We start from the raw sequence: 25,825 nt of genomic DNA, 5'->3' as shown, positions 1-25,825 counted from the left end.
AAACTATGTGTGCACATACCCTTAACAGAAAAGTTCTTGAGGCTCTACACCCCAACAGAAAACATTTCCATTGATGAGTCCCTTGTAAAATTCAAAGGAAGACTGCACCTCAAGCAATTTATTCCTTCTAAGAGAGCAAGGTTCGGAATAAAGCTCTATAAAATGTGCGAGAGTTCAACCGGATACACATCTGCTTTTCGCATTTATGAGGGGAAAGATAGCCAACTAAACCCACCAGGATGCCCTACTTATCTGGGGACATCTGGAAAAATTGTTTGGGAGCTGATAACTCCATTTTTACAAAAAGGCTATAATCTGTATGTTGACAACTACTACACCAGCATACCCCTATTTAAAAGTCTGGTTGACCATAACATAGGGGCTTGTGGGACCATTCGCAAAAACCGTCAGGGGTTTCCACAATCGTTGGTCAACGAAAAGTTCCGAAAGGGGCAGTCAGGGGCTTTACGCAATGGAGAGCTGCTTGCCCTTAAGTATAAGGATAAAAAAGATATTTTTATCCTGAGCTCGATCCACACAGATGCCACAAAGGCCACTGCAGACCATCAGGGATCCACTACTCCAAAACCTGTGTCTGTCATTGACTACAACAAATATATGGGGGGTGTGGACCTTGCAGATCAGGTTCTACAGCCATACCAGGTATAAGGAAAATCATATACCTGGTATAAGAAGTTAGTAATTTATTTGTTTCAGGTGGCCACATATAATTCCTTTGTGTTGTACAGAAAAGCCGGAAATACAGATACTTTCCTTGATTATCAGGAAAAGGTCATTGAACATCTTGTTTTTGAAAATTTTGTCCCTGCCAATCCTTTAGAATCTGAAGATGTTAGAAGACTCACTGAGCGACATTTTATTGCACTCATTCCAGCAACTGAAACAAGAAAGAACCCCCAGAGAAGATGTCGTGTATGTTCCAAGAGAGGAATGAGGCATGATTCCCGCTATTATTGCCCACAATGCCCATCATTGCCAGCCTTATGCCTCCATGACTGCTTTAAAATCTTCCATACAGAACCACGTTTTTAAACTTTTTTGACATTCAATGCAGTCACTTTTGGGGGCTTATGCTGTTCTGGCACCTCAGGGGCTCTGACAATGTGACATGACACCCTCAAAACATTCCAGCAAAATCTGAACTCCAATATGGCGCTCCTTCCCTTCCAAGCTCTGACATGCGCCCAAACAGTGGTTTATCCCCACATATGGGGTGTCATCATACTCAAATTGCACAATAACTGTTGGGGTCTAATTTCTCTGGTTACCCTTTGGAAGAAAAAATTGAGGGCGAAAAGGTAATTTTTTGTGGAAAAAATATGATTTTTTTTATTTTCACGGCTCTTCGTTATTAACTTCTGTGTAGCACATGGGCGTTCAAAGTGCCCACTACACATCTAGATAAGTTCCATGGGGGGGTCTAGGTTCCAAAATGGGGTCACTTATTGGGGGTTTCCACTGTTTAGGCACGTCAAGGGCTCTGACAATGTGACAGGTCACCCACAAACAATTCCAGCAAAATCTCTCCAATATGGCACTCCTCCCCTTCCAAGCTCTGCCGTGCGCCCAAACAGTAGTATTCTCCCACATATGGGGTATCGGCATGCTCAGGAGAAATTGCTCAACAAATTGTATGGAGCAATTTCTCCTGTTACCCTTATAAAAATGCAAAATATGAAGCTAAAACAATTTATATGTGAAAAATTTTGCTTTTTTTTATTTCCACGGCTCTATGTTATAAACTTCTGTGAAGCACCTGTGGGTTCAAGGTGCTCAATACACATCTAGATAAGTTCCCTAAGGGGTCTAGTTTCCAAAATGGGGTCACTTATTGGGGGTTTCCACTGTTTAGGCACGTCAGGGGCTCTGACAATGTGACAGGTCACCCACAAACAATTCCAGCAAAATCTGCTCTCCAATGTGGCACTCCTCCCCTTCCAAGATCTGCCATGCGCCCAAACAGTAGTATTCTCCCACATATGGGGTATCGGCATGCTCAGGAGAAATTGCTCAACAAATTGTATGGAGCAATTTCTCCTGTTACCCTTATAAAAATGCAAAATATGAAGCTAAAACAATTTATATGTGAAAAATTTTGCTTTTTTTTATTTCCACGGCTCTATGTTATAAACTGTGAAGCATCTGTGGGTTCAAGGTGCTCAATACACATCTAGATAAGTTCCCTAAGGGGTCTAGTTTCCAAAATGGGGTCACTTGTTGGGGGTTTCCACTATTTAGGCATGTCAGGGGCTCTCCAAACGCAACATGGTGTCCGCTATCGATTCCAGGTAATTTTGCATTCCAAAAGTCAAGTGGTGCTCCTTCCCTTTTAATCTCTGCTGTGCACCCAAACAGTATTATTCGCTCACATATGGGGTATCGGCATGCTCAGGAGAAATTGAAAAGCAAAATGTATAGACCATTTTCTTCTGTCACCCTTGTGAAAGTAAAGAAAAAAAAGTCTAAAGGAAAATTTTTGTGAAAGAAAAGGAAATGTTTATTTTTCCCTCCACATTCCATTCATTCCTGTGAAGCACCTGAAGGGTTAATAAACTTCTTGAATGTGGTTTTGAGTACCTTGAGGGGTGCAGTTTTTAGAATGGTGTCACTTTTGGGTATTTTCTGTCATATTGACCCCCAAACTCACTTTAAGTGTGAGGTGGTCCCTAAAAAAATGGTTTCGCAAATTTTGTTGTAAAAATGAGAAATCGCTGGTCAACTTTTAACTCTTATAACTTCCTAACAAAATAAAATTTTGATTCCAAAATTGTGCAGATGTAAAGTAGACATGTGGGAAATATTATTTATTAACTATTTTGTGCGATATAACTCTCTGATCTAAGGGCATAAAAATTAAAAATTTGAAAATTGCAAAATTTTCAAAATTTTCACCAAATTTGCATATTTTTAACAAATAAACGCAAGTCATAGCAAAGAAATTTTACCACTGTCATGAAGTACAATATATCACGAGAAAACAATGTCAGAATCAGCAGGATCCGTTGAAGCGTTCTAGAGTTATGACCTCATAAAGTGACACTGGTCAGAATTGAAAAAATTGGCCCGGTCACGAAGGCAAAAACAGGCTCGGGTGCGAAGGGGTTAATGGTCATTCTAAAAAATATATGTGACTCATTACCTTAAAGAAAAATAAATAAAAATAGACCTAAAAAGAGTTTGGGATATTTTAAGAAATGTTTAATAGGTTAGAGTAGAATTAAATCAATTAATGATCCAAAAATAACTTGTGTTATTAAAAGTAGCAAAAATCCAATAACTGTCACTCAAAACTCTATGTCCGAGCCGTGTTCCTCAAAACCCTGATGTGCGTTTCGTCTGCAACTTCATGAGGATGCTATTTTTGCATGTATTAAGACAATTCATGTAGTGCTTTGTGATATATTTAGAGATAATTATGCATGAGTAGATTATAGATGTTTTTTTTCATCATTATTATTTATCTCACATTGGTGGAGTTTTTTTCGCTAATCCGCATAATTAATTCCTCATGATCTACTGTGTTTAATGATGTCCTAGCCTAATTTGTTTTTTATTTATGGTAGGCAATTGCTTAAAAAGAATTTTTATATGATTAATATTTGATATTCTTAATAAAATTGCAATTTATTATTATTATTGGTTCTTGTGTTTTTTTTCTGTCTACTTTCTCTTGTAGTAGAGTTTTGAGTGACAGTTATTGGATTTTAATAGGTTAGAGTAGAGTAGGGTCTGGCCAAAAGAGTCTACCTTGTCGAGGTGGCGGCTTAAAAATTATTTTGGCTAAAACAAAAGATGCTGGCTATGTATGTGATCTGGTGTCTGCTAGGAACTGTTAATATCAGATTGGTGAGAACGTGGTACAGAAGATGAGTTTTAGCAAGAGCGGGCAGTGGGACTGTGGAAGGTTTTGTTGTGTGGAGGCGGAGCTGGGGTGGAGCCTAGGTGGAATCTTAAGGGGGCATGAAAATTTTGCCAGTATGGGGCCCCGAAATTCCTAGTGGCAGCCCTGACCGCCAGGCCTCGGCGCCCACCACCTGCCATCGGTCCCTACTGCATGAAGCGCCTCTTTCACATAGAGGTTGTTGATAAACTGCAGTTTTCTAATTGGCCTGATTGGAGTGAGTGACATAAAACACCAGGACTTCACTGGCTCAGGGTTATTGCAATCAGGGCAAGCGATTCCCTAGTCCCTGATCACTGAGATCCCACCCATACTGCGCATAGAGTTCTGAGATGCCCCGTTAGATTGGAGCCGTGATACATGTTCACAGCCACACCACTCGTTGTCCATGGGATTTTCAGTGTGCCATAGAATGTGTGTGCCTGGCCACTATACTACTCCGTTCAGTGTACCCACTGAAGAAGCAGGGCAAAACGTTTACGTCGGGGCAGAGGGACCGGACTGTACCACTACCACCAATTGTTTTGAACAATGGTAATAACTTTTTCTTCCTCGTGTTTCTTTGTATCCTATAACTACCAATGTACTCAGGCATCTAATCTTGCCTTTAATGATATGACTAAGGTCTATTATATGTCTGCCTTTGGAGCCAGATCTGACCCTGATTGTTTCAGTCATAACCAGATGTGCTGCGTTAGCACCTTTTTATACTTTTTTTTTTTCTACACATTTTGAATAAAGCGCTTTCTTCTTTCTGAAAAGCTTTAAATGAGGGGAAAAGCCAAATATTACTGTTTACCAAACGCATGTACTCACTTTATAAAAATCAGATATTGTTTTATTACAATAGGGTTTTGTGCAATAGATACAATCGAATATAAGCACCTTTACTTCAGTTTGTATTACACCTTATTATTTATGCACTTTAAACAAATGAATTTTTCTATGAGCTAATATGCCATCATGTCCTAGCAATATGCCGTTGTGCAAATTTTGATGATATATAAAAATTACCGTACCGTGCAAATTTTTACCTGTAAATTCCAGTCCCACTTATTCTGTACCTTTCTTATTTTAACCCCTTTACCCCCAAGGGTGGTTTTGCACGTTCATGACCGGGCCAATTTTTACAATTCTGACCACTGTTCCTTTATGAGGTAATAACTCTAAAACGCTTCCATGGATCCCGGTGATTCTGACATTGTTTTCTCGTGACATATTTTACTTCATGGTAGTGGTAAAATTTCATTCAAATAACTTGCGTTTATTTGTGAAAAAAATGGGAATTTGGCGAAAATTTCACAATTTTCCAGCTTTGAATTTGTCATGGTATCTGGAATTTTGGTCTGACAAGTGAATGGTTAATGGTTGGAGCCTCTCTTTGGTCTGAGGGAGGGTATTTATGGCCACAGGCGAGCAACCTTCCCTGTCGTTTATACTTCATACTTGAGTGTGTCCGACCCTGCCTTTACTAAGTGCCTCTTGCCTGTTTCCGTGTTTGTGGTGTGTATGACCTGGTCTGGATTTTGGTTTTTGTCTCTTGGCTTCCTGATTTGGTACCGTCCTGCTCGACCCGTGTTCTGACCTTTGGCTCCCCTAGACTACTCTCTGACTTTCTGATTTTGTACTGTGCAGCCCGACCCGTGCCTTACCTCCTGCTTCCCTGACCATTCTTGCTCTGCCTGACTCTGTACCGCATTGATTCTCCTGTGTATGACTTCTGGATTGCCTGACCATCTCTACTGTATAAACCCCTGGCTCTCTGAGCCCTCTGCCTGTCACTTCAGCGTCCCTGTGATAAGCTCCGCCCCCTCTGATGTCACAGGTCACGTGGTGCTAGGTCCTGCAGCCTCTGAGTGCTTCTGAAAGCGCTCCGCCCCTTCCACAGGTCCTGCGACCTCCCAAACTGTGCTCCTGCACTGGTCCCTCTGACAGCCCTGCGGTCTGAGTTCCTTCACCAACGCCGGGACCGCTGACCGGTCACGCTACACTCCTGCAGATAAGGGTAAGCGTGATAGGATTTTTATGCCCTTAAATCACAGAGATACGGCACACAAAAAACTTAATAAGTAACATTTAACATATGTTTACTTTACATCAGCACAATTTTTGAACCAAAATTTTTTTTTGTTAGGAAGCTATAAAGGTTAAAAGTTGACCAGCGATTTCTCATTTTTACACCACCATTTTATTTTTACGGACCACATACATTTGAAGTCACTTTGAGGGGTCTATGATAGAAAATACCCAAGTGACACCATTCTAAAAACTGCACCCCTCAAGGTGCTCAAAACTACATTCAAGAAGTTTATTAACCCTTCAGGTGCGTCACAGGAATTTTTTGAATGTTTAAAAAAAATGAACATTTAACTTTTTTTCACACAAAAAATTACTTCAGATCCATTTTTTTTTTATTTTACCAAGGGTAACAGGAGAAATTGGACTGCAAAAGTTATTCTGCAATTTCTTCTGAGTACGCTGATACCTGATATGTGGGGGGAACCACTGTTTCGGCGCATAGCAGAGCTCAGAGGGGAAGGAGCGCCGTTTGACTTTTTCAATGCAAAATTGGCTGGAATTGAGATCGGACGCCATGTCGCATTTGGAAAGCCCCTGATGTGCCAAAACATTGGAAACCCCCCACAAATGACACCAATTTGGAAACTAGACCCTCCAAGGAACTTATCTAAATGCGTGGTGAGAACCTCCCAGGGCTTTACATAAGTTTATAACGTACAGTCGTAAAATTAAAAAATCCCCAATTTTTATTTTCCCAAGGGGAAACAGGACCCTAAAAGTTATTGTGCAATTTGTCCTGAGTATGCTGATACCCCACATGTGGGGGTAAACCACTATTTGAGCGCATGGCAGAGCTCGGAAGGGAAGCAGCGCCATTTGACTTTTTTGGCTGGAATTGGGATTGGACGCGATGCCGCGTTTGGAAAGCCCTTGATGTGACTAAACAGTGGAAACCCCCCACAAATGACACCATTTTGGAAACTAGACCCCCCCAAGGAACTTATCTAGATGTATGGTGAGCACTTTGAACCCCCAAGAGCGTCACAGAAGTTTATAACGCCTGGGCGTGAAAATAAAAAAATCATATTTTTTTCCACAAACATGATCTTTTAGTCCCCAATTTTTTTATTTTCCCAAGGGTAACAGGAGAAATTTGACCCCAAAAGTTGTCCAATTTGTCCTGAGTACACTGATACCCTATATGTGGGAGGAAACTACCGTATAGGCACACGTCGGGGCTCGGAAGGGAAGTAGTGATGTTTTGGAATGCAGACTTTGATGGAATGGTGTTATGAATGAGTCACCGGAGGAGGAAAAAACAAAAATACAAGCTAAGTCCAGAAAACCGGAGAGGTTGGTAGCTAGCGCATTGCAGACCCCTGATCCTATTCACAACAACTAACAGTAGCCGTGGGGTGTTCCTACGGTGGTCCTAGACACCTCGTTCACAGCCGGAGAACTAAATAAACCTAAAGAAAGAAAGGGGAAATCTAAACTGCCCCAGAGCAGACTCCAAAGCAATAGAAAGCCCCCAACATGTATTGATGGTGAAAAACAGATGAAAACACAGACAGAAAGACAGGCTGAGCAAACGATGGGGCCCTCACTAACTAGATAGGACAGGAAAGAAAAGCAACTGTCAGCAATCACGCAAAAACCCTGCCAAAAATAATGTCCAACACGTCTGATAGAAAAGGCCCTGAAGTCGCTAGACCTCAAAATCACTATATCAGCACTCAGGTATATTCTGAAAACAGAGCAAAGAGATCAACTGATCAGAGACAAAAATGGAGTTCAGCCAGTCCCAACCAGGGCTGGCTGAACACAAACACTAAGTAAACAGACAAAATCTTATGGAACAATAGCAGAGCAAAAACTTAGCTTTAGTAGACAGGACTAAACTGGAGGCCAGAGCTCAGAGCAGAGAGGATCACCAGCAACCCAGCAGGGCGTCGGCGGCCTTATATCCACTCAGAGATTCCGGATGTCCAATCACACTCCACCTGTTCAGATGACAGGTTTTTCCCATCCAAATCAATTTCACTACCTCCTTTCACCAGCAGAGGGAGTTCATTGGACATCAAAGGTGAAGGAGAAAATGAGCTCATAACAGTACCTCCCCCTTGAGGAGGGGTCACCGAACCCTCATCCACGCCACCAGGGCGATCAGGATGGGCCCGATGAAAAGCACAAACCAATCTTTCGGCATGAATATCGGATGCAGAAACCTAAGAATTATCCTCCTGGCTATAACCCTTCCACTTAACCAAATACTGGAGTTTCCGTCTAGCCAGACGAGAATCCAGTATCTTCTCAACCTCATATTCCACATTACCTTCAACCAATACAGGGTCAGGAGGTGCCACCACAGGAACTACTGGCTCAACAAACCTCTTTAACAGAGACTTATGAAACACGTTATGGATCTTGAATGTAACAGGAAGAGCCAATCGAAAAGAGACCGGATTAAGAATCTCCAAAATCTTGTAAGGTCCAATAAATCTATGTTTAAACTTTGGAGAAGCCACCTTCATAGAGATTCTTTGATGACAACCAAACCATATCACCCACCTTAAACCGGGGACCAATGGTCCTATGCCGGTTGGAAAACCGCTGGGCCTTTTCCTGGGAGAGAGACAACTTATCCACCACTTGGTCCCAGATCTGGTGCACTCTCTCCTCCACAGTGTCAACACCTGGGCAGGCAGAAGACTCCACCTGCCCTGAAGAGAATCGAGGATGAAACTCAAAGTTACAAAAAAAAGGTGACATCAAAGTGGCAGAACTAGCTCTATTATTTAAAGCAAATTCTGCCAAGGGCAAAAATGAAGCCCAATCATCCTGATCAGCACAAATAAAACATCTCAAATAAGACTCCAAAGTCTGGTTTGTTCTCTCCGTCTGCCCATTGGTCTGAGGGTGAAACGCAGAGGAGAAGGACAACTGAATTCCCAGCTTGGAACAAAAAGTCCTCCAAAATCTAGAAACAAACAACTCCTCTGTCAGACACAATGTTCTCAGGAATCCCATGCAAGCGAACCACCTGTTGTAAAAACAAGGGCACCAACTCTGAGGAAGATGGCAACTTAGGGAGTGGTACAAGATGGACCATCTTAGAGAATCTATCACAAATCACCCAAATAACAGTCATTCTCTGAGAGACAGGCAGATCAGAAATAAAATCCATTGAAATATGGGTCCATGGCCTCCTGGGCACCGGCAAAGGCATCAACAACCCACTAGAGCGAGAACAAGGTTTAGACCGAGAGCAAGTCCCACAGGACTGCACAAAATTCCTGACATCACGAGACAAGGTGGGCCACCAAAAAGACCGACTCACCAAATCTCTAGTACCAAAAATACCTGGATGACCAGCCAATGTGGAGCAATGAACTTCAGACATTACTCTCTTCCTCCACTGGTCAGGAACATACAATTTTCCAATGGGACAACGCTCAGGTTTGTCCTCCTGAAACTCTTCCAGAGCACGTCTCAAACCTGGCGAGATGGCAGAAAGAACTACCCCCTCACCCAAGATGGTAGCAGGCTTGGTCACAATAGGAGAATCAGCAAAGAAACTCCTAGAGAGGGCGTCTGCCTTGACATTCTTAGTGCCCGGAAGAAAAGAGACCACAAAATCAAAACGTGTAAAAAACAAGGTCGACCTAGCCTGTCTAGGATTCAAGCGTTTGGCCGACTCAAGGTAAATCAAATTCTTGTGGTCAGTAAGGACCACGACTTGATGTTTAGCTCCCTCCAACCAATGTCTCCGCTCCTCAAATGCCCATTTCATGGCTAACAGTTCCCGATTCCCCACATCATAGTTGCGTTCGGATGGGGAGAACTTTTGGGAAAAGAAAGCACAGGGATTCATCTTAGATGTTACCGGATCCTTTTGGGACAAAACAGCTCCTGCACCAGTCTCAGAAGCGTCCACCTCTACCTGAAACGGGAGTGAGACATCAGGTTGCCGCAAAACCGGAGCAGAAGTGAACCTCCGCTTCAACTCCTGAAAGGAAGAAACAGCCTCTGGAGACCAATTCAGCACATCAGCACCCTTCTTAGTCAAATCAGTCAATGGTTTGGCAATACCAGAAAAATTAGCTATAAATTTACGATAAAAATTAGCAAAACTCAAAACTTCTGGACGGCCTTCAAAGAAGTGGGCTGAACCCAATCATAAATGGCCTGTACCTTGGCCGGGTCCATTTCAATAGTTGACAGAGACAAAATAAATCCCAAAAATGAAATCCTCTGTACACCAAAAAGGAATTTCGATCCCATAACATACAGGGAATTCTCCCTCAAAATCCGGAACACAGTCCGAACATGTTCCACATGAGAGTCCCAATCCCTGGAAAAAATCAAAATATCATCCAGATAGATGATCAAAAATTTATCCACAAAGTCCCGGAAAATATCATTCATGAAGCACTGGAAGACAGAAGGGGCATTAGTGAGCCCAAAAGGCATCACCGGGTACTCAAAATGTCCCTCTGGAGTATTAAACGCCGTCTTCCATGCATCCCCGTGCTTAATGCGAATAAGATTATACGCCCCCCCTGAGGTCAAGCTTGGTAAACCAGCAAGCACCTTTAACTCTGGAGAATAGATCAGAAATCAGGGGTAACGGATACTGATATTTAACAGTAATTTTGTTGAGGGAATGATAGTCAATACAAGGCCTTAATGAACCATCTTTCTTGGCCACGGAAAAAAAAACAGCACCCAAGGGTGAAGAGGATGGTCTAATATGACGACTCCTTAATATAAGATCGCATAGCCTCGTGCTCGGGTACAGATAAATTGAAATGTCAACCCTTGGGAAATTTACACCCAGGGCTCAACTCAATTGCACAGTCATAATTCCTATGAGGAGGCAAAGACGCAGACTTATTCTCACTAAATACACCATAAAAATCAGCCAAATAGTCAGGAACATCATGCGACTGGGGAGAGGTGGAGAAAACAGGAGCGTCACCAAGAGCACACCGACAACCCCAACTCACCACAGACACAGATTTCCAATCCAAAACTGGATTATGGATTTGCAACCAGGGAAACCCCAGAACAATGGTATCATGCAAATTATGCAGCACCAAAAATCTGCAATTTTCTTGATGGTCTGGGGCGACCTGCATTACAACCTGGGTCCAAAACTGAGGTTTATTCTTTGCCAAAGGAGTAGCATCATTACCCCTCAAAGGGATAGGCGTCCGCAGAGGTGTCATCGGAAACCCACAACGTTTAGCAAAATCCAAGTCCATCAGGTTCCAAGCCGCTCCCGAATCCACAAAAGCCTTAGCGGAAAATGTGAACAGGAAGCAGATCAGAGTAATTGCCAGAAGAAACTTGGGTTGAACACCACCCACAGCAAATGTGTGTGCAAAACGTTTCTCTCGTTTAGGGCAGACAGAAATCATATGAGAGGCCTTCTGAACTCCTGACGTTGCGCCCTAGACAAAACTCTATCACATTGCATAGGTTCAGACATTTGTTCAACAGGTGGCAACATTTCTCGTGTATTTTTACGTTCAAGTAAACGCCGATCAACCTGAATGGCTAATGACATAGAATCGTCAAGACCAGAGGGAACAGGAATTCCCACCATAGTATCTTTTACGGTTTCTGACAAACCCTTCCGAAAGAGAGCTGCCAAGGCACCATCATTCCAGGTAGTAAGGACCGCCCACTTTCAGAATTTTTGACAGTATACAGTAACTCTGCAGAATCCTGACCCTGGCTCAATGCCAACAGGGCTTTCTCAGCTTGATCAATAGAATTAGGTTCATCATACAACAACCCCAAGGCTTGAAAAAATGCATCCATATTAGTTAGAATAGGATCATCAGGTTTTAAAGAAAACGCCCAATCCTGGGGATCGCCGCGCAGCAAAGAGATGACAATTTTAACCTGCTGCGCAGAGCTCCCTGATGAGTTAGCCTTCAAGGCAAGAAATAATTTACAATTATTCTTAAAATTCAAAATTTAGACCGATCCCCAAAAAACACATCAGTAGTAGCAATCTTTGGTTCAGCAGCATGTGAATGAGCAATATAGGTGGAAATTCCCCGCACTTCAGCAGCCAGCTGCTCCACACGATCAGACAGTTGCTTAGTCTCCATTAAGAAAATTCCTCCTACGGCCCCAGAGAAAAAGGAAAAAATATACATAAAAAAAAAATTCTGACACTTTTTTTTTTTAAACAATTCTTTCCTGCTATTGAGTACCCTAGAATCTGCGGTATGGCTGGTGATTCTGTTATGAATGAGTCACCGGAGGAGGAAAAAACAAAAATACAAGCTAAGTCCAGAAAACCGGAGAGGTTGGTAGCTAGCGCATTGCAGACCCCTGATCCTATTCACAACAACTAACAGTAGCCGTGGGGTGTTCCTACGGTGGTCCTAGACACCTCGTTCACAGCCGGAGAACTAAATAAACCTAAAGAAAGAAAGGGGAAATCTAAACTCCCCCAGAGCAGACCCCAAAGCAATAGAAAGCCCCCAACATGTATTGACGGTGAAAAACAGATGAAAACACAGACAGAAAGACAGGCTGAGCAAACGATGGGGCCCTCACTAACTATATAGGACAGGAAAGAAAAGCAACTGTCTGCAATCACGCAAAAACCCTGCCAAAAATAATGTCCAACACGTCTGATAGAAAAAGCCCTGAAGTCGCTAGACCTCAAAATCATTATATCAGCACTCAGGTATATTCTGAAAACAGAGCAAAGAGATCAACTGATCAGAGACAAAAATGGAGTTCAGCCAGTCCCAACCAGGGCTGGCTGAACAGAAACACTAAGCAAACAGACAAAATCTCATGGAACAATAGCAGAGCAAAAACTTGGCTTTAGTAGACAGGACTAAACTGGAGGCCAGAGCTCAGAGCAGAGAGGATCACCAGCAACCCAGCAGGGCGTCGGCGGCCTTATATCCACTCAGAGATTCCAGATGTCCAATCACACTCCACCTGTTCAGATGACAGGTTTTTCCCATCCAAATCAATTTCACTACCTCCTTTCACCAGCAGAGGGAGTTCATCGGACATCAAAGGTGAAGGAGAAAATGAGCTCATAACAGAATGGTCTGCGGGTGTCATGTTGCCTTTGGAGAGCCCCTGATGTACCTAAACAGTGGAAACCCCCCACAAGTGACCCCATTTTGGAAACTAGACCCCTTATGGAACTTATCTAGATGTGTGGTGAGCACTTTGATCCCCCAAGGGCTTCACAGAAGTTTATAACGCCCGGGCGTGAAAATAAAAAAATCATATTTTTTTTCCACAAAAATGATTTTTGCCCCAATTTTTTATTTTCCTAAAGGTAACAGGAGAAATTGGACCCCAAAAGTTATTTTGCAGTTTGTCCTGAGTAGGCTGATACCCCATATGTGGGGGTAAAACACTGTTTGTGCGCATAGCAGAGCTTGGAAGGGAAGGAGCACCATTTGACTTTTTCAACGCAGAATTGGCTGGAATTTAGATCAGACGCCATGTTGCGTTTGGAGTGCACCTGATGTGCCTAAACAGTGGAAACCCCCAATTCTAATGCCAACCCTAACCCCAACACACCCCTAACCCTAATCTCAGCCCTAACTCTAGCCCTAACCCAAATGGGAAAATGGAAATCAATACATTTTTTTAATTTTATTATTTTGAGTGACTATATATGGCGGGTTTTTATGTTTGACAGCTGTCATACGCTAAAAGTCTCTTTGTATTGTAAAAATAGTTTTTGCATCACCACATTTTGAGAGCTATAATTTTTCCATATTTTGACCCACCAAGTCATGTGAGGTCTTATTTCTGGCTGGACGAGTTGACGTTTTTATTGGTACCATTTTCGGGCACGTGACTTTATCGCTTATTATTCTGATTTTTGGGCCGCAGAATGAACAAAAACCAGCATTTCAAGAATTTCTTTTGGGGGGTGCGTTTACACTGTTCCGCGTGCGGTAAAATTGATAAGGGGGTTTTATTCTTTGGGTCAGTACGATTACAGCGATACCTCATTTTTGTCGTTTTTTTACGTTTTGTCGCTTTTATGCAATAAAGACAATTTTATATAAAAAAATAATTATTTTTGCATCGCTTTATTCTGCGAGCTATAACTTTTTTATTTTTCCGCTGATGATGCTGTATGGTGGCTCATTTTTTGCAGGACAAGATGACGTTTTCAGCGGTACCATGGTTATTTACATTTGTCTTTTTGATTGCGAATTACTGCACATTTTGTTCGGCGGTATGATAGTAAAGCATTATTTTTTGCTTTTTTTTATTTTTAAGGGGTTCGCTAAAGGGGTTAACTAATGGGACAGTTTTATAGGGCGGGTTGTTATGGACGCGGCAATACTAAATATGTGTACTTTTTACTGTTTTGGGGTTTTTTAATTTCCAAAAATGAATTTATTAGGGAATATTTTTTTAAAATTTATTTAGCGATTTTTTTTTTTTTGTTTTTTTGTTTTTGTTTTTTTGTTTGTAAATTATCTTTATACTTTTTTTAATTTTTTTTCTTTTTAACTTTATTACAATATCCCAGGGGGGACATAACTGTCGTGATCAGCGATCTGTCACAGGCAGTGCAGAAGGCTTCCTCGTGCCTGTGCTTTGCAGGCATGAGGAAGCCACCTCCCTGCAGGCCCCCGAAGGTCTCCGCCACCATTTTGGATCCAGGGACCTGCAAGGAAGGAGGCCCACGCAGCAGCGCTGCACATTGCGCTGCTGCGGGGGTCTCAGGTAAGCACGGAGGGAGCCCCCTCCCTGCCGATGCTTCCCTAAACCCTAGGTACACTGCGATCGTGTTTTGATCGCAGTGTGCCAGGGGTTAACGTGTCGGAGGCGGTCCGTGACCGCCCCTGACACATAGTGCCGAGTGTCAGCTGTGATAATCAGCTGACACCCGGCCACGATCAGCGACGCTCACCACGTGAGTGCCGCTGATCGCTATGACGTACTATCCCGTCCATGGGCATTGGGGCCCGGGTCCCATGGACGGGATAGTACGTCAAATGTCAGAAAGGGGTTAATTCACTTTTTTATTCGTATCTCAATAAAAACTTTTTTTTTTTAAAATATATATAGCAGAGTACTGCAGTGTGCAGGTGCCGGGAAAGGTCAGAGAGGTCCAGTGCCTGCGCACTGCAGGACTCTGCTCTGCCCTCAACAGGGCAGAGCAGTGCGCCTGTGCAGGAGCCGCGACGGGAAGCAAAGAAGAGGACGTCACCGTTAGAAGATGGAAGGCACCGGACCACGACACCCATCGGACCAGACCAGAACGCCCCTGGGTGAGTATAATATAACTCTTTTTTTTTCTTATCTGTCAGGTTATATCGGGGGCTTACCTACAGCATTACAGAATGCTGTAGATAAGCCCCTGATGGCTGTGCCAGCAGCAAATAGTCCAAAAATGAGGTGACAGATTCCCTTTAATCTTTCATTATTTTATGCTAGTTACTCTCTTTGGCCATTTATTTTCCTGATACCTCTGAAAAAAAACTCTTTAAATACTTGTGTTGTGTTCAGTCAGACATTATTTTAATTTACATTGAGCCAAATGTCTCGTTTTGATACTTGAACACTACAATCTGACTACTATTTGCTACATTGTCATTCATCTATTAAATAGGTTTTCTGGTTTTGGAAATCCCCCTGTGTCCCCCAGCTGCAGTGGTTTTTATAAAAAGCAATCTGTGCTTTACTCTTGTTCCTAGGGTCCGGCACTGCGCCTCCTCCGCTGCGTCTCCTCTGCTTCTCCCAATGTCTATTACTGTCTGCAGCATTAACGTCACAGCAGCAGCCAAAAACTGAGCTCTGCCCAAGATGACAGCACAAACCACTAACCTCACTGGCTGCAGCGGTACTGATGTGATGTCAGCGCTGCAGGCAGTAACAATCATTGAGCTCAGAAGTTCATGCCGTCAAGTTGGGCAGAAATCAGTTTTTGGCTGTCTTGCTGTGGACGTGATATCAGCTCTAAAGACTACAAACACCGTGAACAGCAGCGAGACTCTGCGCCGGACCTGGGGTGGTTGAGTAAAGGACAGTTGTTTATTTTTTTTTTACTGGAAAATTCCTTTAAAGAAGAACTACAATCATAATTTTTATCATCTTAATATAATATACCTGACTCAAAACTGATTAGTTGAATCCTTCTTAGCTCTATGTAGATACAGGGGATCAATTTTCTCTGTACAAGTCACTGCAGAAGTCTCTGGCCGGGGGAGGAGCGGAGCAACTGGGTCAGGAGATTGAAGACGGGAATGATAAATGCAAGGACTAGGGACTTCCTGTTTCTACATAGAGCAGAGAAAAGCGATAAATTATCTGGGTCGAAATGATAAAAACTTGGATGGTTGTGCTTATTTAAGCATATATAGTTTGTTAGTGGGTAACAGATTTTGAAGGGAACCTGTCATGTCCTTTTTAGCATGTGAAGTGTCCCCAGTGCGGTGTTAGTGATGCAATGTACATCACTAACATGTTTTTTCCATTAAAATTTGCCTCTGTAATCCTTCTAAAAAAGCAATTTATGTAGTTATATCTTACATTGCCTTCACTCAGGCTTGTCCCTGCCCACTCAATTTGAATTGTTCCCGGGGTTGCGCCCACTGAATAGAGAGGTCTCCACACTGTTTTTTTTTAATTATTTATTTAAATAATTTAAAAAAAAAAAAAAGAGGCACAGGGTCCCCCCATTCTTGACAACCAGCCTTGTGAAAGCAGACAGCTGGGAGCTGGTATTCTCAGGCTGGTAAGGGGCCATGGATATTGACCCCCCCCAACACCACCCCAGCCTAAAATTAGCCTGCAGCTGCCCAAAAAAGGCACATCTATTAGATGCTCTAATTCTGGCGCTTTGCCTGGCTCCAGGGCAAGTGGGGTAATATTTTTTGGGTTGATGTCACTTTTGCATTGTCTGATGACATCAAGCCTATGGGTTAGTAACGGAGAGGCATCTATAAGACACTATCCATTACTAATCCTATAGTTGTATTGTAAATAAAGTCACAGCAAATATAAAATCTTTTGTTTGAAATAAGAACAAAACACACTTTTGCATTTTTATTTTAAAAATACCTAACACGGTTAGGTAAATATAATGTCTATAACATTGAGTCCCTTGTCTCTTGTAACAAACAAAATAAAAAAACAACAATGTTCCTCACCTGTCTAACGTTCTGTCCCACGTTGTAATCCATGTCTGAGGATTATTAGCTTTCAGCCTGGACTGTGCCAAGATGGGACCGTCCAGGCTGAGAGCCACTGATGAATAAGCTGCTGCGAGCGCAGCATCAGTGACCATCAGTGACATCATCGAGGTTACCGTCACTGAGCCTGCATTCCTGGCCGGACTGAACTGTGGTAACCTCAGCAGCGTGAGAAAGTCAGTGAGTTCCCTGCAATTCAGCTCAGTGAGGTCACTGCGGATCACCATGAGAAATTCATTTTCCCCTGCTCAGGGGGCTGAAAACCGCTCTCATCATTATGCTCTGCTGGCAATCAGGGGAGAATGATACGAGCGATCTGAAGCACCTGGTGCCAGGGAACAGCACTAACTGTACCACTGCTTCCTTGGCGCCGGTGCATGTCACACTGATGACACACGGATGTCATCCGTTTGCACGTGTGCGGGACTTTTTGTGGCCTGTGATGCTGTTAAAAAAGGGCCATGTCAACGCATTTTGCCCATGGACACACGGTCCGTGGAAACATACTGACATGTGCACAGACCCATTCACTTGAATGGGTCTACATGTGTAAGTGTCTCCGGTATGTGTGAAAACTGTCACCACATGTACCAGACACATTGACCTGACATGGGAAAGAGAATTATCTGACAGGCAACAGGGGCATCCCCCTGAGCCTCAACAGCCTCTCTCAAGATCGGTGCATATAGATGCCATAACCACCCCTTTTGTAGTGTAGGGAATGGTTCACAATTATCTCCACCCCCAGGAAAACAAAGAGATAAGGCATCCGCCTTAATGTTCTTGTTTCCCGGCCCATATGTAACAAAACAGTTAAACCTGGTGAAGAATAATCCCCATCTTTCCTGTAAAGGTGTTAGACATTTTGCAGACTCTAGATATACGAGATTCTTATGATCCGTGATCACCATAACCAGATGAACTGCCCCCTCAAAAAAATGACGCCACTCTTCAAAGGCACACTTGCCAAGAGTTCTCTGTTACTAAAGTCATAATTTCTCTCTGCAGATGACAGCTTTTAGAAAAATATGCACATGGACATTACCTGTGACAATACAGCCCTCACTTCAGGTGCATCAACTTTTACAATAAAAGACTAAGTGGCGTCAGGCACAGATGCAAAATACTCCTTTAAGGTATCGAATGCCTCCCTGGCCGGACTGGACCACTTGGAAAAGTCTGTCCCTTTCCTGGTCATATCCGTCCGTGGCCAAACCTCTACCAAAAGTTTTTGATGGACTTACACTAGTAGTTGGTAAAACCCAAAAACCTTTGTAGCACCTTCAAATCTTCAGGATGATCACAATCTAGTACCACTCAGACTTTCGCCGGATCCATGTGAGAATCTGTGGAAGATTAAACATATCCTAGAAAAGGGATCTCCTCAACCGAGAACATACATTTCTCTGGTTTGACAAATAATTTGTCTGAGTATCTGTAAGACCTGCCTGACATACTTGATGTGACTCAGTCAGGTGAATAAATTAATGTCATCAAGATAGGTAGATTTGTGGTAATCTAACAGGTGAATAAAGATGTCATTTACAAAGTGCTGAAAGACTATTGAAGGCTGTTTTCCACTCATTACCCTCTTTAATACAAATGAGATTATACGCCCCCTGAGATCCATGCCACGCCGCATTGATGCAGCAATCGATGCCAAAGGAGCCCCAGGTATTGAGTGCATTTACTGAATATACATTTCAGTAGGCCAACATTTCGGATGTTAAAATAATTTTTTCAAGCTGGTGTTCTAAAATATTCTAATTTACTATGATAATGACTTTTGGGTTTTCATTGGCTGTAAGCCATAATCATCAACATTAACAGAAATAAACACTTGAAATACATCACTCTGTTTGTAATGACTCTATATAATAGATGAGCTTCACTTTTTGTATTGAAACTTGAAATAAATTAACTTTTTGATATTCTAATTTCGTGAGATGCACCCATATCCCCAAATTCAGGCAGGTATGTGGGCACAGACGGGGTATCCTCCCTTGCAAGTCGGGTGCCCAAGCAGCGTCCTTCACGATACTCCACCTTTACCACCTCCCGAGTCTGCCAATCTACTACAGGGTTGTGCAGAGTGAGCCAAGGAAGTTCAAGAACCACAGGAGAGGGAAGACCCTCTCAATACCTACTGAGTGCATGGCCCTTACCTGTAGATGTTTCCCTTGGACAACTTGAGTAAAATACCTGTCTCAAAGGTGCAGAGTCAATGAAAAATATGGGTAAAGGTCTGAACAGAGTATGTGGTTTGAGGCCTTGGACCTGGACGAACCTAGTTAAACCCCTCCCCACTGTCCATTTTTGCCCAGATGGATTTCAGCAGGCAGAAAAAATTGTGCCTTAACCACGGAAGAGATATGTACATCCAGGTTGCTAAAATCCCCGTATCCCGGGCTTCTTAGTTTTCCAGTAGCGGTTTAGAGTGAGATAGGGAAGGACACATGACCACGAAATGGTCCTTTCTAACCTCAGTAAAAACATACCTCCCCTTTGTGCCGAACAGACTGCTTTCCAGAACAAGTTGCCACACTCAACTGCATAGGTTCCTCAGATGACTCAGACCAGGTTTCCCTTGGCCCCGGAACTCCCACACAATGCGGTGTCTCTTTATGTCTCTGGCGAAGACTGCAATCCACCAGGATAGCCAGAGACATAGCCGCATCGAGGGAAACTGGAGTCTCATACAGGGCTAAGGCATCATTCCCCCTTACTAATGGCCCTTCACAGACCTGGCTACCTAGGGCGGGGTCGTTCCACTTAGTGTCAGTAGACCACTTTAAAAACTTGGAGCAATACTCCATTGCTGGCCGGTCTCCCTCCGGACGCTGACGTAATGTGGACTCAGCCAGGAAGATGCAGTTGGTGTCATATATATGACCCAGTGTCAGAAAAAATTCCTCCACTGTCTGGAGCAACTGGGAGTGAAATGGGAGAAAGAATGCCCTTGCTTGGGTGTCAACCTGAAGTAGAGAGATTTTTATCCCCATCCGTTGCTCCTCGGTTCCTGAGGAACAAGGACATAACCGGAAGTATAGCTTACAGGCCTTCCTGAAAACAGCAAAGTTGTCACCCCCCCCAGAGAACCTGTCAGGCAAAGCTATCTTGGATTACACTAAAGGTTGCCTAGGAGTCACGGTCCCCAAACCTGATGTGTTAGGGTGCTGCAAAACGATAGTGCGTAGATCTGCCACCTCCAGGCTGAGATGCTGCAGTTGCCCTGTCAGAGTAGTGATAGGATTCATAATGGATCAAAAAACTGTTTTAGTCAGAGCTAATATGACAACTCTGTTGTCAGGTGTCCCGGGACCAGGGGCTTCTTCCCTGTTCCTAACGCTGGGGGCTCCCTAGCTCGCCCTGTTCCTGTGTTACCTCTGATGATGAAGATGCCGGGGCCACGTACCTTGCCTTAGCTCCTGAATCCGCCCTCAGTCTGTACCCTTCCCCCACTCAGGGAAGAGGGGAGTAGTAGTGTATCGTAATACACCAACCAGACTAACAAGGTAATACGAACAGGGATAAAGGAAAATACCAATCATACAAATATATACACATAAACAGAGGTAAACACCGGGGAGTGGAGGATGGGGTTAAACCAAAGTAGGAGAATAAAGGGAATTGTCACACACTCAAAACCGAGCAACAGTCACAGATAAATCTATCAAACGCCTTCTCCAACAACCTCCCGCCATGCAGCATAAGCTTGCTCTGACAATGAGTGCTAGCCAAGGCAAAGTTTATAAAAGAGATGGGAGTAGCTAGCAGTGCACAACTGACAGCCTTAAAGGGAACCTGTCAGCATGATTGTGCACAGTAACCTACAGACAGTGTTAGGTCGGCGACATTATACTGATTAAAATGATACCTTGGTTGATGAAATCTGTCTTGTGGTTGTTGTTTAATCTTTATTTTCAGTTTTGTGTTCATGATATGCTCGTGCTCTGGGGCGGCCTGTGGTGTGTCTTCATGAGGTGCTCTGATTAGGTATTCATTAGTATGGCTTCCAACAGGTCAATGATCCCTCAGTGACCTGCCCCCTAGTTTATATAATGAATATTATATATACACATTTAAAAAAAAAAAAAAAACCTTCTGCAGGCAGGCGCCAACCGTGGCACCTGCGCTGCAGCATAATCGCATATGTACTGTGCATGTAATTAATATGTTTGAGGGTCTCCTGATAGTCTAAAAATTAAAAATCCATTAAAAAATAGCGCCCGCCATACCTGCGCAATATCAGCTATCGGCGATCGCCAATAGCTGCTATTACGCAGTTGGTGCCATCTTGGAGGAGTTGTTTTTTTTCTAAGGTGTTCTCTTTAATGTTGGATAATGGCCTAGATAGCAATATCGCTAGTTCGACTAGTAAAATCCTCCCTTTCACACAATGGCTACAATTGACCTGTCTGCTGTTTGTTTCTGATCTGTTGCCATCAAGGACAGCACACAAACCAAAACAATGCCATTCTGAACATGTCATAATGGGGACCATGTAATACATGGTTGTGATGAGTCCTCTGATTCATGAGCCACTCTTTGAACTGTCATTATGCTTGTTCAGTCATGCATCCTCAATGATTTCTATATCTAAATATGTACTACTAGGTTGGGCATAATGTATAAAACTTCAATTTAACTTATTCTTTAGTGGGGATTGCCTAATAAGTTACATTTTTAAATTATTGCCTCACAAAAAGCATTCTTATCCACCAGAATTCAGAATTAAACAGACATACAGACACCTATGTTCTCTGCTAGTGTATCCAGCTTAAAGCATGTTAATTATCTTTCTTTTTTACTTAGATATGATGGAAGGACTGATGAGATTTACCTCAAGTCTACAAGTTCCTTCAAGCCTGGAAGACTTGCAGTTCTCTTTCAATGAGCATGGAGAGTTGAGGCATTTGGTCACCAAGGAACCATTTGTCTACAATTACTACAAAAATGAACATGAAAGAAATCACAAACGTTACAAAATGCTTGGAAATATGATCACGCTTCATGTCTATGAACTACTTGAGAAGCAACTCAACTTTGACAGAATTACTATTCCTATTGAAGCCAGCGATGAAGAACCAAAGTCATTCTTCTTCATGAGTAGGGAACCATTAAGTAAGCAGAAAAATTTGTTTGTACTTCTTCAAGATAGAGGGGTAATCCGAGCTGGACAGTGGAGCCAAAAAGTCATTGTCCATCACTCTTTAGACAGAGGAACCCAGATCCCATATATCACCTCTGCTTTAAGAGACAACAGCTCAGTAATTGTTCTCAACCCCAATGACAATTTTGTGGAGATGAAAGAAGAGACCCAAGCTCTTGTCAAAAAAGAAGATGACGCCATCTGTGTAGAAACCAGGGATACATGTAATGTGTCTACAGATAGGAAATTTGCTTTCGATAAAAGATGCTGCAGTTCTCCAGAAGAACACACCAGCTATGTCTGGGATCACTTTATTTCAAAGAGTGCAGCTACGAATGTGTCATTTATTGCCCATGGGTATGGTGGCTTAGTATTTCTGGATTTGCTTTGTAAGAAAAGCCAAGAGGTCATGAGTAAAGTGACTGCTGTGGCTTTCATAGATTCTAGACACCATGCTCAGCATCAGACAAGAACAGACCCAGAAATATGGACTTGGATACGATCACACTGCAGAAGCTGGGTATTAAGCGCCAAGGTGTTAGACAGACCTACTGGGTCTGTAAGAAAACTAGATTGTCTCAAGGTATCTGCCGGAACTGAAAAATCTGATCTTGCACCTTCTTATGCTCTTCAGTCTATTTTCCGATTTCTTAGTAGAACTTCAAAAAGTCGTCGATATTCCGTTCCGCCAGTACGCACAATGGTAACTAGAAGTTCAGTTAGGAAGTCAGTGTAAATTGCATGTCTGCACAATAGCAGATAGTAATGCTGGAAAATAAACGGTATCGAGCACAAGTGGTGCGTCTGTATCCAGTCATGTATGTATTAGACTCCCATTATTACCGTACTTGGTTACTATGTATACTTAAGTTGGAGCACATCCTAGTATACATTACAACAATGGAATTAGCATGATGAAATGATATCTCACATTGTTTAGCGATTTCTTATGGAAGACGGAGCATCAAATAAATCTCTCTAAGTAATACCAGAATACTGTAGTGTTTCCCTGCATCAGAGGATTGTATTACTATACCTTTATCTACAATACTAAAATATTTTTAGAATACATATTCCAGATATATTTGCTCTTGGTGTGTGTGTGTGTCTCCACACTATGAGACAGTGTGCTGTCCAAGAAAAAAGACATTCGAATGAACGGGCATCTCATCTTATACTCCGTGGTGAAAATTGAAAGCATAAATTTAGAGTAAAAATCTGCACTGCAGGTCGATTTCCACTGTGGTTTTTTCTGCCAAGATTTCCACTTTTCTGCTCGTAATATTTTGAACATTTCCCACGTTTTTATTCCTGAATGAAATTTGCAGCATATCTGCCACATGTGAAATATAACCTCAGATCAGAGCTTCTCAGTGAGAGGCAGGCCTCCATAGCTGTTGGGGTGGCTTTCCTGGGGAAGCAGGTTTCATAAAGTGGTCATGTTCTGCAAGGTCAATCTATGGCTGTAGCAATTGTCGAGGCACTAACACACTTGACTATCAATTGAATTGGAATCAAAAAAGCTAAATATCTCATTTTGAATACAGTTAGATGTTATGTGCATATGCACTTTATGTTATGCGTTCTAACCTTAGCAACGCTGGCTTCTCTTCTCTTGTATATTGGTATGTGGCTGACCACCACTGTTGCCGTGCGCGCTGGGTTGTGTTCGCCATTTTTTCTGTGTTCACTGTGATGGATCTAGGCTGCTGTGCACACACACAGCAGCCCCGCCCTGCCCCAAGCTTTATTTAATTGTGCACCTGTATCTGAACCTGCATTGCCCTTCATCTATGCTTGCTGGTCGGGCAATGTGTGGAGGCTAAAACTGACACGTCTGCATTCAGACCTGGTTGGCCTTCATCCGCACTTGCTTTTTCTGGCATCATGGGAGCGATCCAGAAATGCTCAGGTACGGATTGCACTTAAAGTGGTCTTGCTTTTAATGTATCTAGGAGGCCGTAATGGCACAGTGTTTATTAAAAACGTAGAGTAGGACCCCCCCACATGAGATTGCCTTGGCGCGGCAGGGTGGCTCAATTGAATTGATCAATTTTTTTGCTAAATATCTCATTTTGAATACAGTTAGATGTTATGTGCATATGCACTTTATGTTATGCGTTCTAACCTTAGCAACGCTGGCTTCTCTTCTCTTTTTTTTTTTTTTTAATTTAAACTGGTCTGAGGAGGTTGAAAAAAAGAAAATTGAGAGCTTTTTCATTTGAGCGTAGTCTTACACTATTTAGGCTGGAATCACACTAGACATATAAAAAAAAATCGGTCGTTTTTCACAGACGAGAATCACACAAATGTTTCATGAACGGTGATCCGTATGTCATCCGTGTGCAATGCAATGATACGATTTCTTCACATCAAAGTATCTGTGTGACATCCGTATGGCATCAGTACTGGGAGATTTTCTTGCCGGCTTGCAAAATGGACATATAATGAGTTCATAGCCTCAGATATTCGTGAAAACATATATACAAGTGTGTGTGTGTGTGTGTGTGTGTGTGTATGTATATATTTATATATATAATATGTCTGTAAGATACATATATTTCATACAGCGGTAGATAGCAGAATAGCTGATAATTCATTTGTCGGCTTCTGTAAAATCATTGCCGAACCCAACAGGCTATGAGACATGGTTTACATACAGTAAACCATTGCATATCGGTTTCTTTCATATGTCCCTCATTAATAATGTTAGTAGTGTATGTGTGTTAAAATTTGGAGCTGTAGGTGTTAAATTAAAGGATTAATTAACGGAAAAAACTGGCAAGGGCTCCCGTGCAATTTTCTCCACCAGAGAGGGAAAGCCAGTGACTGAGACTTGCATTGGCGAGTCTCGGCCGAGATACGGTGGAAATCGCAACATGCTGCGATTTCTCTCTCACATAATACAGGCGAGAAAAAAAACGGATGACGGGAACTGTCGCATAGATTAACATTGGTCCGAGTGCTATGCAATATTTTTTTTTCCTCGCATAACACTCGTCCGTATTTCTCTCTAGTGTAACTGCAGCCTTACTGCGAGGCTCAGACATCATCTTGGTCTGTCTAGCGAGACCCAGACAGTCTGCAGAGACTCCAGTACAGAAATTTTGAGACTTCTGGCCTTACAGTGTATATACATACAGTGGGGAAAAATACGCTAAGGGTATGTGCACACGTTGCAGATTTGCCCCTGCGGATCCGCTAATAATTTACAGTACAATGCTTTCTATGGGGAAAAAAAACAATGTGCACATCCTGTGGAAAAATCCACGCAAAAACGCTGCATTTTTTTTCCGCAGCATGTCAATTCTTTGTGTGGATTCCGCAGCATTTTTACACCCATTCCATTATAGGAATCCGCAGGTGTAAAAACACAGGCGAAATCTGCAGGAAATCCTCATAAAAAACTTGCGGATTTTGATCTACAGATTCTACCAAAAAAAAGCAGATTTTTTGCTCCCCTCCTTCCCAATAGCTATAACTTTTTTTTATTTTTTTTGTCAAAATGGCAATGTGAGC

At 42.6% G+C, this 25,825-nt stretch overlaps 1 protein-coding gene across 4 annotated transcripts in view; it reads left to right on the top strand.

Annotated features, from left to right (window-relative positions):
• The window catches only part of LOC141098413 (putative protein ARB2BP), a 99,599-nt gene extending 76,307 nt beyond the window's left edge, over positions 1-23,292 (top strand). For all 4 annotated transcript variants that reach the window (XM_073586185.1, XM_073586184.1, XM_073586183.1 and 1 more), the window contains one exon: positions 21,970-23,292. In XM_073586185.1, the coding sequence (XP_073442286.1) occupies positions 21,972-23,042 (1,071 nt within the window). In that variant the 5' untranslated portion in view covers positions 21,970-21,971 and the 3' untranslated portion in view covers positions 23,043-23,292. The remainder of the gene's footprint in view (positions 1-21,969) is intronic.
• The last annotated feature ends 2,533 nt before the right edge of the window (positions 23,293-25,825 follow it).

This window comes from Dendrobates tinctorius, unplaced genomic scaffold (assembly GCF_039654945.1).
Source record: "Dendrobates tinctorius isolate UK_male_01 unplaced genomic scaffold, ASM3965494v1 ptg000091l, whole genome shotgun sequence".
NCBI classification, from domain to species: domain Eukaryota; kingdom Metazoa; phylum Chordata; class Amphibia; order Anura; family Dendrobatidae; genus Dendrobates; species Dendrobates tinctorius.
Note: the sequence above shows the minus strand (reverse complement) of the source record. Positions and strands in the feature narration are given on the sequence as shown.